The 13,437-nt window shown below is 40.0% G+C and overlaps 1 protein-coding gene across 2 annotated transcripts in view; it reads left to right on the top strand.

Moving 5' to 3' along the window:
- Positions 1 to 13,437, top strand: part of pappaa (pregnancy-associated plasma protein A, pappalysin 1a) — a 137,111-nt gene that overhangs the window by 14,799 nt on the left and 108,875 nt on the right. For both annotated transcript variants that reach the window (XM_047373534.1, XM_047373533.1), the window contains exons 3-6: positions 4,846 to 4,991; positions 5,265 to 5,558; positions 6,489 to 6,681; positions 6,943 to 7,064. In XM_047373534.1, coding sequence (XP_047229490.1) covers positions 4,846 to 4,991; positions 5,265 to 5,558; positions 6,489 to 6,681; positions 6,943 to 7,064 — 755 coding nt within the window. The remainder of the gene's footprint in view (positions 1 to 4,845; positions 4,992 to 5,264; positions 5,559 to 6,488; positions 6,682 to 6,942; positions 7,065 to 13,437) is intronic.

The raw sequence follows: 13,437 nt of genomic DNA, 5'->3' as shown, positions 1-13,437 counted from the left end.
AAGAGTGGAAAATACATGTTTCCATTTAATCAAAATTTAAGTGCAATAAGTTCTATTGTCAGTAAACAATATTTTTCTAATTACTACTACTGCATTCCCTGTCTTAAGGATGTGCTGATGGTAAAATAACTTACAAATACATTTCAACATAACATGGTTTATCCTTTCAGTGCCGGATTGTTTCACCAGAAAGAGCACAGTGGATGAAATCACCTGCTCTGCTCTTTTATTTGAAGAAACTAGAGTTATTCTTCAGTGCACAAAATCTTATGAGGTCAGACAAAATATGAGAACAAAATGAAAAGGCAGGCAAGTGGGTCACACAAACTAGGTCAAAACATCCGAAGAAGGTCTATTTTGTGACTCTGAGGCCAATTTGTTATGTATTGTTTTTGGTCATCTATCTCAAGCAAGACAAAAAGAAAAAAAACCAAAACCTATCACTTCAGTATGCGCAACAGAATTTTAAGCTCTTCCAACAACATTGATCTTGTTGCATGTTTGCCAGGACCACCAGTCAGACTCAGAGAAAATGTGCTCGCAAAAATGAATGACAGTTTCACTGCTGTGAAAATCTCATTATGTTGAGTGATTGCAATCATTACCGTTGCCCTTACTCTCAGGGCCTCAGACAAAACATTAGGTCATGAACAGGAAGACATCAGACTACCTGAACAATAATTGAAATCTCAGAGTGACTTGTATGAGTCAGACTGATCTGGGGTCCTTTTAGAATACAAATGTGAAGGATATGTTCAGATGCTAAGTTGAGATAGCTATAAGGGAAAAACATTAAAGTTTTGCTTCAGGGAAAGACAATATAATTTTTATATATATTAGGTTCACTGGATTGAGATGACACTAGATAAGATTTTAGTAATATATTATTTAGGGTAGTAAAATTATATTGCAATGTGCATTATCAATATCAAAAACAAGTAGCACTAGTTATTATATGGACACAAAAGATCATATTTTGATGTGATGGTATGTGATACTTAGATATTCAGAAGTGTTTAAATAAGTAAAAGTCTGTAAATCAGGCTAAGTAATTCTTGACAGTCAAGACATTCATTAATTTAAAGTAAAATAGCCACCCCTTGTGATGTCAGGATTTGGCCATCCTTACAAATGTTACTCCATTTATGAGAAATTAGCAGAATTTCCAAGGGTCGGAAATTTACTGGCAAGAAACATTGTAACAACAAAGAAATAATCCATCAAACAAATGTTTCCTTACACTTTGTAGTAAGTGTATGTAGTGTTCTTTACAACTTAATACCCTGGGTATTACAGCCACATTACCTCTTTGAACTGACATACCACTGAGAGGGGTTTAATGTATAAATACTTTGTTGCCTGATTAAGTTTGGAGGTTACATTTGAATTCTTCAGGTTGTAGAATCAAATATAATTTTTTTTCCCCAAGAGCTCACAGGTGATGATTAGTAAATAAGAACCAGGTGTAAACATTGGAGCAGCAAACAACAAAAGTAAAAACATCTCAAAATCTAATCAGAGACACTTGTTTGGTATATACCTAAAAGTTTGTTTTCCTGTAAAAAACCATTTATAGTATGATTTTGTGTCATTCAATATAGCTAAGTTACTCCTTAATACAATCTATTTAAAAATGTTTTACAGCGATCAAGCAAAATAAATTGAAGCAGTCAGCTGGGCTATATTGGGTAACATTTGACAGTTGAAACTATATGTGTGAGTGATTTAGATTGTACCACATTATTAATAACATGAAATTGGATTGTGTTGGGATGAAAACCATTGATGTCAATTGAATTGAACAAATTTGTTGTTGTGAACTGATGCTAAATAAATGAACTGATTTGAATTGGTTACTAAAAGACAAAAAATATCTGTTGAGGAGGTACATTTTATTAAAAGTCAAGCATTTTCAGCTTTTTTAAGTCAAAGTTAATTGATTAAGGGCTGCTTCAATCATTAGTATTTGTCACAGTGTGACATTTTGGTTCTTGTTTTATGGTCTCTTGTGGTTTATTTTGTCTAGATGTTTTTATTTTGGTTTTGTATTCAGTCTTATTAGGTTCACCTGCTCCCTCTGTCTCCCTGCGTCCATGTCACATCTTTTCCCTGTTTCTTTGATTGTCTGCCCTTCGTTTCCCTCTCATGTCTCTCTGTATATTAGTTGGTCTGTGTTCTTTGTTCCCCGCTGATTCCTCCGTCACTATCCCTGGTTCTGTTTTCTCTACATTTTCCTGCAGAGTATTCTCATGTAAGTTTTTGTCTGGATTCTTGTAGTACCTGCAGTTACTCGCTACGTGTTTGTAAATACCTCTGGAAATAAATTCTGAAGACTCTTACAAACATGCTGCTCCCAAGCTCTTGTCTGCGCTTTGGTCCGATCCGAACACAGAACCTGACATTAGGAACCAGCCAGTACCAGGACCAAGTGGACAAACAAAAAGAGCTGAAGAAGTGGGTGCGACAGAAGAGGGAGGATTTAAAGAAAATTTATGGCGATGAGGTAGATATTGTACCTTCACCCATGTTGCTCCAGGAAATGGAGGAAGCTGAAGGACGCCAACCGACGCCGGTATCTCCAGTCTCCATACCGGGTCGGATCCGCTCCAGTTGGCCTCCAACAGTCTCAGCCACCCCCGCCTCTTCACGCCGTTGTCGTCATCGCCACAAGCCCTCCTCGTCACCCACAGTAACAGCATCTGCCCCGGAGTCATTCACGTCAGCAGCAACTTCTGCTGCAGCCGATTTTCCCGCTGGGTTCAGCTCCTGCCCCGGACGATGTCGTCGCCGTGGAGCAGTCGCCATTGGGGAGGTACGGATGGGCGCCTTCAACCCTTCCTTGGGGGGTCCGTCCTCCATGGTCTCCTCGTAGCTGTTTTCCCCAGAGTTGATGGATAGTCACAGAGCGTCCTCTGCAGTTTTTACAGCTGTCAGTACGACCTCCAGCCCATAATTGGCTGCAAGCCAGGATGGAGAAAATGAGGAAAGACATCATGAGGCAAAGTTGCTTCAGTTTTGGACGCCATTTAATGGCACATCCCGAGGATCTGGACCTAGTGCACTCTGTCTTACAGGCTGAATTCATTACGGAGGGATGGCTCGATGCTCCAGCTCCTGTCTCTGCTGGTGGTCCTTTCGACCCTCTTCTTGTGGCCATTAGAGCAACACAGATCCCCAAAGATCCTGGGCCACTGCCGGGCGTCGCCAAACTTTAGGGAGGGGTCCGAGGACAGACCGCCTCTACTTCCTGAGTTTCCTGAGGGGTCTGAGGACGGACCGCCTCTACTTCCTGAGTTTCCTGAGGGGTCCGAGGACGGACCGCCTCTACTTCCTGAGTTTCCTGAGGGGTCTGAGGACGGACCGCCTCTACTTCCTGAGTTTCCTGAAGGGTCCGAGGACGGACCGCCTCTACTTCCTGAGTTTCCTGAGGGGTCCGAGGACGGACCGCCTCTACTTCCTGTGTCGGAGGGGTTCAAGGACGAACCGCCTCTGATCCTGGCTCCAGGGCTGACTGTCTGTGGCCAGATGGACTCTGCTCCTGGCTTGACTGATCCACAGCCTGACTAAGGGCCAGACACACCAGAGCCTGACTCAGGGCCAGACACACCAGAGCCTGACTCAGGGCCAGATACACCAGAGCCGGACGCCAGGCCCAAGCCTCTGCGGGCCCTGCCTAGGCCCAAGTCTTCGCCGCAGTTCTGGTTTCGCCACAGACCTCCGAGGCACCTAATTCCACGTCGCAGACCACCTGACTCCTCACTTCGTGGGTTTGCCTGGCATCTCCGCTGCCGGCCTCTGGGCAGCCTGAATCCTCGCTGCTGGCTGCTGTGCTGCTGACCTTCTAGATATCAGCTACTCTGCTGCAGGCCTCCTGATCAGCTGCATCCTCGCCGCTGGTTGCTACACTGCAGATCTCCTAGACACCTGCATCTCTGTTGCTGCCAGCCTCAGGATCATCGGCCTCTTCGCTGGCCTCTTCGCCGCAAACCTCCGGATCTTCTCCCTCTTCGCTGGCTTCAACGTCGCAGGCCTCCGGACCGTCGGCCACTTTGCTGGCTACTTCGTAGCCGACCTCCAAGATTCCTGATTCTTCGCCGCAGGGATCCAGATCATCCGGCGTTTCACCACCGGCTTCCTGGACTTTGTTTTCTGTTTTTGTCCCTTATGGGTAAATTTTGAACTTTTTGGCCCTCCTTTCGAGGGCCCCCTCCGCCCACCCTGGTTCGGTGGTTTGTGTTTTGGACTCTTGCGCTCCTTCCGAGGCCCCCTCCGCCCGCTCTGGTCGGGTTGTTTTGATTTTGAACTCTTATGGTCTCTTGTAGTTTATTTTGTCTAGATGTTTTTATTTTGGTTTTTGTATTCAGTCTTATTAGGTTCACCTGCTCCCTCTGTCTCCCTGCATCCATGTCACACCTGTTTCCTGTTTCTTTGATTGTCTGCCCTTTGTTTCCTTCTCATGTTTCTCTGTATATTAGTTGGTCTGTGTTCTTTGTTCCCTGCTGGTTCCTCCGTCACTATCCCTGGTTCTGTTTTCTCTACATTTTCCTGCAGAGTATTCTCCTGTAGGTTTTTGTCTGGATTCTTGTTGTACTCTTGCAGTTACTCGCTACGTGTTTGTAAAAACCTCTGGAAATAAATTCTGAAGACTCTTACTAACATGCTGCTCCCAAGCTCTTGTCTGCTCTTTGGTCCAATCCGAACACAGAACCTGACATTATTGTTTCAAATTATTTAATCTAGCAAAGAACTGTTTGAAATTTCTTTGTTTTCTGAATGATAATGTATACGAGGAATAATGTTAACTAATCTTTTTTCTGCCACTCCCTTTTTTGATTTTATTTCCAGAGCCTTTTTGGATATGAAAGAGCTGAAAGAGATTCTACGTTTGGATGGTTCGACTCACCTGAATGTCTTCTTTGCCAACTCTTCTGATGAAGACCTGGCAGGGGTTGCCACTTGGCCCTGGGACAAAGAAGCCCTTACACATTTGGGTAGAAAATAAATAAAAGCACACACACAGTTTCATGCAAATGTGAACTCTCACATGCATCACATTACAGTAAGTACCTGTGCATATTCCATGGGCTCCCCAGATTGTTTATTTTTAACTCAGTTACACAGTTTAAGCCACAAGAACCTAAGGGAGCCTATTGATAATGCATTGTCTAAATCTTAGCCTAGTCTTTTAAAACAAGTATAAAACCCCATGTTTTATCCGAACATTTTTAGGACTTCCAGTATTTTTATTTTATTTTATTTTATAGGTGGAATTGTGCTAAATCCATCCTTTTATGGAACATTTGGTCACACTGACACAATGGTCCATGAGGTTGGACATAGCCTTGGATTGTACCACGTGTTTCGAGGTGTATCAGAAATTGACTCCTGCAATGATGCTTGTTTGGAAACTGAGCCCTCAATGGAGACTGGAGACCTGTGTGCCGACACCAATCCCACCCCAAAGTATAAAGAATGCAATGATCCTGAACCAGGCAATGAAACCTGTGGCCATCAGCACTTCACACACACCCCGTTTAACAACTACATGAGCTACACAGGTGAGCTTGGGTCTTCTCATGGATTCTACTTCTTACCTGTGCGACATTTACAGCAAAACTGAAAATAATTAGCAAAGCATAATTTGTTGAGTCTATGTACATACCGAGCCGTATGTGGAATTTTGCTTGGAAAAAGCACTGAAAAAAAGTCAGCAGGAGGGACATATTTTCATGTTTCTTGATTTGTGCCGCAGTCAGCTTTTTTCTTATCTTTGGAAAAAAAGATATCCTGCTAAATATAACCAGATGGCTCTCTGTATTCATATGACATGGGCCATTCGAATGATTTAATACTTTTTCTTTTCTTCCACACGTCACTGCTTCTAGAACAAAAAAGGATGCTAATTTTATCTTACTAATCACCACCACTACTGTGCTGCCAGTTTTGTGTTCATTATCATCTTGCTGCTACTGTATCATTTTTTTATGAATTTCAATTCTAGAAAAAAATTCAAAATGGCCATACTATATCCTTATCCACAACTTTGTTGCTGAGTTATCACATTTGAAACTTGGTTTTCAGGATGATGTTTACTAATGTTTTTTAAGGTATCCCACAAAGTTAGACTTTATTACCAATTAGGTTCATTCTGAAGCAATCGGTTCTATTGGATTTTATTTAGAGGTATCAAAGTAAAGTGGGCAGTATAGAAATGCTCACTGCACTTTCCAGATTTTTATTCTTTAAAAAAAATAATAAAATCACCATGGATAATTTTTGCTTTACTTCACAATTATGTGCTCGTTTCTTTTATTTTTTTCTGCATAGCATAAAAACCCTATAAAATGCACGGACGTTTGTAGTTGAAAGCAGAAAAAAATTATTGTTTAAGAGGCACAAATACACATCCATGTTTGTTGTTCTTTTAGAAAAAAAACATTGTATCAATCCAAAATCCCACCCTCATAAAGTTACTCTTTAATCCACAGATGATGCTTGTACAAATTCATTCACATTGAACCAGATGGCTAGGATGCACTGCTACTTGGACCTCATCTACCAAACGTGGCAACCAGCAATCAAACCCCCTCCAGTGGTGATGGCACCCCAAGTAGTTGAACAGCATCACAACTCTGTTACCTTTGAATGGTTTCCACCAATTTCTGGACACTTTTACGACAGGTGAAACAAACTACAGCCCACAGGTTCCCAAACAGATGCTGGTAACTGTAATGATGTTACAGACATACATTTTTGACATGATTTCAGATGATAGAACTGTATTTGAATGTTAGTGACTTTCCAAACATCGTCTCCTGGTTAACCTCCTACTTGTGACATGTTTGCTGTTCACACTATATTTGCATGTACTGTGTTTAAGTGCTTAAGGCATTTTTGATCTGTATCTAAGTTGGTTGTTGTTCCTGCTTGTTGGTTTCCTAGAGAAGTGGGATCAGTGTGTGATAAATGTACGGAGGGGAGAGTTCTACTACAGTATGCCTCTAACTCTTCATCCCCAAGACCATGCAACCCTTCTGGACACTGGTCCCCCCGAGAAGCTGAAGGTAGAGCACAATAATTTGTTCGAAGCACTCTTCACGTTAAACTTCATAGTAGTACATTGCTATTGAAAAGTTGTTTTTTTTGGTTAGATGTTGAATGCCTCTTTGGAAAATTCATCATGTACTACCAATGAATGACAGTTTTGAGTCACTTTCTTAAATTTTATTGCCAATTTTATGTCCAAAAGCAACATGTATAAAAGCAAAGTAACATCCCCCTTAAATCTGGAGTTTAAGCACTGATTACATGATTTGAGGTTTATCTGGTATTGGATTTCTGAGTTAATACTGCACACACAAATTTTAGGACGCAGACCCAAAATGATGACTCATTGGATTCATGGCTTTTGGGTCATGAGGAAACAAAGAAGGATCAGTGAGGTTTGTTATAAATATTTCAAAGTACTCAAAAAATAAATCTGTTTACACAGCGGATAAAGACAGCAACACAATGCTTTAAAGAGAAAAATACTTCTGAAGCATACATTATATTTTTCCAGTAGGGAAACCCTAGCAGAAGTATTTGGAAGAATCTGGTCTGGGTTAAGGGGCTTTTAAAGCACTGCGCTTGGAAACATATTCACTTGTACTGCATGCAATCGAGGTTTTGAGCTACACAGACCAAACTGCATCACTGTACTTTTGCACAAAAAAACAATCCTATTATTTTTTAAGTGTATGTTCTGCCTTCAATGTGCTTTACAAAGACATTTCTCATTCAAGTTCTCCTGTAGGTGTAAAAGGAAATATCCAGTTCAAAGCACTTGATGATGATGATGTTTTAAAATAATAACCCAAAAATTAACACAAATTGTCAGTAATTAAACTTAAACATAGCAGTTGATGGATAAAACTTGCATAAGAGTCGGTTGCTCATTCTGTTAGGTATTGCCAATAGCATTAGTCCTGCTAGAGTTTGACACCTATGCTGGTATGGTCTGTGAACTTTATTGCCAACATAACTAGTGATGTCACAACCAGGACATTATTTTGTCTCCAACTTTGATTCACCTCCTTTAATATTAAGCATCTGACAATAGTCTCAGTTCAGTAATCTGTGACATGTGTGACAAATTTAGTAGCTTAAAAGTGCAGTTAACACACTAGATTCCCTTAATATTAACTCACCTACCAATGATTAGTGTCTCAGCATGCTTTCCTACAGGACAGCATTCATTTTCTAAGCTTAAATTTTCTATGTTTGACTAAACACATAAAAGTCAGTCTTCAGTTAACTCACATCATCCCCCGAGGGACAATGTTTCATGCAGAGCAGTTTGCTGAAGTGCCAGGCTAATGCTAGCATGTTTACTTTATGTCGTTACATAAGTCATTGCTAATTTGTCTGCTGCTGCATAAACTTGGTGCTTTGCTTTGAATACCAAAAAATTGTATGTTTAGTGTTTAAAGTGTGCTCTCTGCAGCTCCTTTCTAGACCAACAGTGATCTGGGTGTTGCACAGAGAGAGGTCGGCCTTAAACAGACAGGCAGTTGTAGCAGCCAATACAGTTTCTCTTTAACTTTGAACATCACTGTAAAGGGTGTGAAAATAACTTGAAAATAGTTTGTAATTGAAAATTGGATGAACAAAATAGTTGGCATGACCTTATATACACTAATGCAATCCATGTACATGTAGAGCATGATTATTTTAAAATTAGCTGTGCCAATTGTGGACAAAGGGGAGCTGAAGTTGCTGCAAACATAAAATCAAATTTACAGATATCAGAAATAGAGTTTAGTAAGGGTCATCAGTTTAAGACCCTGATCAGGATCCGGAGATATTTGGTACTGAATCTGGACATCCCGTACTATAACCTACACTGCTGAAATGTGATAAAATGTGTGTGTGATAATTTGTATGAGTTGGTGCTGGAAAAGTACTGGAAAATATCTAAGAAACAGAAGGCAACCACAGCTGTTATTGTAGGAAAAAATGCTGACTATTCCTTACGCCTATATATGTATATATATATCTATATATCTATATATATATAGATATATATAATTATTTACCCCCTTGACCTCCAATAGTTAAATACATGTAACTGCTTAATGGAATTCTGTGTAAACCTATGTTTCTATGCAAGTCATTTATTTATTGTCAACCACTCGAAATATAAAAGTAAACAAATGGAATATACAAATCTGCCATATAAATCTGTTAATGTTGCCATTGCGTTACCTAGAATGTGTGTACCACAGACAAGTCTGGACATGTCTGAAATTCTGTGTGTGTGTTAACTGTTCTCCATTTCCCTTCTTGGAATGAGTCTCTCTCCTTTTTCAGTTAAGTCTTCTTGCTCAAGGATAAAACAGCTGCTGTTCTGCTGCATATGTGTCACATATTTACTAACTTCCACCGGACAGTTCTAGAAAGTTCTTACTCAAGTACTCCTAAATCAATAATTTACTGACCATTAGCATCACCTTGTTTACAAAATAATCATGTTTGCATATCTAATATAAATGTGGGTTTACTTTCATACTTTAAACAACAAATATATGACACATATTTAGGAATTAATAATGGAATGTAAACCTCTGTAGATCATCATGGAGGTGCATTATTATTTCCCAAAGCGTTTAAAGCCATAGTAACCCAAAAAATTGTATTCTGATTTAAAGTCACACACTGAGGGAAAATAGGGTGTGCATCTTTTTGAACATGTACATAAAAACAAGTTTTATATTTTTGTCCCTTGTTTCAGAAATTGAAACTCATATATTAAATAGATTCACTATAAATAGAGAAATATTTCAAGCCTTTATTTCTTGTAATTTTAATGATTATGACTTATAGATAATGAAAACCCCAAATTCTGTCTCAGGAAATTAAAATATTACATACGTTCAATAAATAAAAGGATATTCATAAATGTCAAGCTTCTGATTAGAACGTTCATTTCAATGCACCCAACACTTGGCTGTGTCTCCTCTTGCATGAATAACTGCATCAATGTAGCATAGCATGGAGCCGATCAGCCTGTGGTACTGCCAAGATGTAATGGATGTATTTTACTTGACAATCCTCTTAAGTCTGTTATCCTTCTTGTTGGTAAACCTTTTCCTACCACACTTTTTCCTTAAATAAAGCTTTCTATGAACATGCTTGGAAACAGCACTCTGTGAAGAACCAGCTTCTTTGGCTTATTCTCCTTTTGGAGGGTGTCACTGACTGTCTTCTGCACATTTGTCAAGTCAGCAGTCTTCCCCATGATTGTATGGGCTACTGACCCAAACTTAGAGACTATTTAGGGTCTCGGGAAACCTTTGCATGTTTTTTGAGTTAGTCAGCCAATTAAGGTGATACCAGTTTCCATTAACTAACTTTATGACAGTATTCACGTTTTCTGAGACACTGAATGTTTGGTTTTCATTATATGTAAGCCTTATTCATCAAAATGACAAGAAATAAAGGCTTTAAATATTTCTATCCATCCATCCATCTATCCTCTATACCCGCTTCTTCCGCACAGGTTCACGGGGGAGCGGGTCCCTATCTCCAGTGGTCAAGTGGCGAGAGGCGAGGTACACCCTGAACAGGTCACAAGTCCATCGCCGGCAAGTCAAAGAGATACGATCATGCACACAGCTATTCACACCTAAGGGCAATGAAGAGAGACCAATTTACCAAACGGTCATGTTTTGGTCTTTGGAAAGAAGCCAGAGTATTGGGAGAGAACCCACCTAGCACCTTCTTGCTGCAAGGCAACAGGGCTACCAACTGCACAGTGCAGCCTATATAAATGCACCAGTGAAATTTTACCAAATTTGCCATGTTGTTAACTTGCTAATTCTGTCAAATATCCTCAAAATACTAAAGATTTGTTGTTTACAAATGAATAAGCTGTTTATGCAGGGTATTAATTTGTTTACATGACATGGTAGCAGGCTCCAATCCGAGAGCTATTCTTTTTTTTCTATTTTATTATTAATAACATTTTGTTTAAATAGAATTAAAAAAGACTACACACAGCAGTGGCCAAAGTCTCTCACTGCCTTTCTAGATGTCATGAAAGAACAGTTAAATCAACATTATCCTAACCCAAAGTTTGATTCTTTTTATATAAAGAAGAAGAAAATGTGGTGACATAAATGTAGGTAATGTTCCTCATTTGGTTAATAGAATCTTTAGAAATCTATGTCAACGTGTTTAGCCTTGATTGTTGACTTCCTGTTACCAATGTATCACAGGTTATTGATTTGGCAAGACATTGATTTCCAAGAACTAGTGTCTTTTGCCCTTAAAAAGGGTGCATGTGTGTCTGCAAAGGGTCTTTTTATTTGTATGTATGCCAGTGCTTAAAGGTTGGAGCAGATTGATGTCTGCCTTCTAAGTGAGGAAGTGTGTAACAATGCGTGACAGTGAGTCATAGATAGTGAGAGCCAGGGGCAGACACCATTTAGAAAGCATAAAATGTTCATGCCTGGACATATTCACGTTCTGTTTATCCATTCCACTCTTTGGACTGTTCATAATAGGATAGTGGTCACGTTCCAGTAGTAATTTGCAGTTTTGCTTTACTAGATTAATTATAATGTAATTTATACATTAAACGGTATTTGTCAGGATTTTAGAATGACAGAATTTTAATTTTTGAAATAAGTTTTAAAAAACTTTTTCAAGTTTGTTTATGTGCCTATTAACTCCGGCCTCCTCCCAGAGTCCAAAAACATAACTGTTAGGTTAATTGGTCTCTCTCAATTGCCCTTAGGTGTGAATTGGTGTGTGCATGGTTGTGCTGCCCTGCGGAGGACTGGTTACCTGTTCAGGGTGTACCCCGCTTCCGGCTTGTAGAGCGCTGGAGACAGGCACCAGCTCCCCCACAACCCTGTACTGAAGAAGCGGGTATAGAAGATGGATGGATGGATGTTACTGGCTAACAGTGTTCCAACACCTTTTATGAAGTATTAAGGCCATCTGACCTTACAAAATAACTTTTTTAGGTCAGTTGTTATATGGACTACTACCTGTGTTATGCTTGCACCACATCTATACCATATTGCTTCTCTAAAACAATATTGTATGATCACAATAGCCCGGATAATGTAATTGAAATGTTATTTTGTGTATTATGTATTATGTTTGTTGCCACTTTCAATATTTCAGAAGAATGTAAAAATAGCAACGAATACTGATGTTTTTTGCAGGCTTAACATAATTACACTGCATAGTGACACTAAGATAAAAGCACATTGCGTTTAGATATTTGAAATAATTTGAGATAACTGATGATCAATCAATCAATCAAATTTTATTTGTATAGCACTTGACAACAGTCACTACTGCACTAAAGTACTTTCCATTAGAGCTAGATTAAAACACAAACTAGAATAGAAACAAATAAAAACAAACAATGTGACAACATTAGGAAAATCATGCAAAATAAAATTAAAATTAAAATTAAAAATAGAAGTCTCACTGTGTTATGTCCCTATATACAGGGGTTGGACAATGAAGCAATGAGCGTCAATTCGTCTTGGGAATGACATATACAAGTCCTGCACAGTGGTCAGAGGGATTTTAAGCCATTCTTCTTGCAGGATAGTGGCCAGGTCACTACGTGATACTGGTGGAGGAAAACGTTTCCTGACTCGCTCCTCTAAAACACCCCAAAGTGGCTCAATAATATTTAGATCTGGTGACTGTGCAGGCCATGGGAGATGTTCAACTTCACTTTCATGTTCATCAAACCAATCTTTCACCAGTCTTGCTGTGTGTATTGGTGCATTGTCATCCTGATACACGGCACCGCCTTTAGGATACAATGTTTGAACCATTGGATGCACATGGTCCTCAAGAATGGTTCGGTAGTCCTTGGCAGTGACACGCCCATCTAGCACAAGTATTGGGCCAAGGGAATGCCATGACATGGCAGCCCAAACCATCACTGATCCACCCTCATGCTTCACTCTGGGCATGAAACAGTTTGGGTGGTACGCTCTTTGGGGCTTCTCCACACAGTAACTCTCCTGGATGTGGGGAAAACAGTAAAGGTGGACTCATCAGAGAACAATACATGTTTCACATTGTCCACAGCCCAAGATTTGCGCTCCTTGCACCATTGAAACCGACGTTTGGCATTGGCATGAGTGACCAAAGGTTTGGCTATAGCAGCCCGGCCGTGTATATTGACCCTGTGGAGCTCCTGACGGACAGTTCTGGTGGAAACAGGAGAGTTGAGGTGCACATTTAATTCTGCCGTGATTTGGGCAGCCGTGGTTTTATGTTTTTTGGATACAATCCGGGTTAGCACCCGAACATCCCTTTCAGACAGCTTCCTCTTGCGTCCACAGTTAATCCTGTTGGATGTGGTTCGTCCTTCTTGGTGGTATGCTGACATTACCCTGGATACCGTGGCTCTTGATAAAT

The sequence above is a fragment of the Girardinichthys multiradiatus genome, chromosome 8 (assembly GCF_021462225.1).
Source record: "Girardinichthys multiradiatus isolate DD_20200921_A chromosome 8, DD_fGirMul_XY1, whole genome shotgun sequence".
Taxonomy (NCBI): Eukaryota; Metazoa; Chordata; class Actinopteri; order Cyprinodontiformes; family Goodeidae; genus Girardinichthys; species Girardinichthys multiradiatus.
This window is presented reverse-complemented; position numbering and strand designations above follow the sequence as displayed.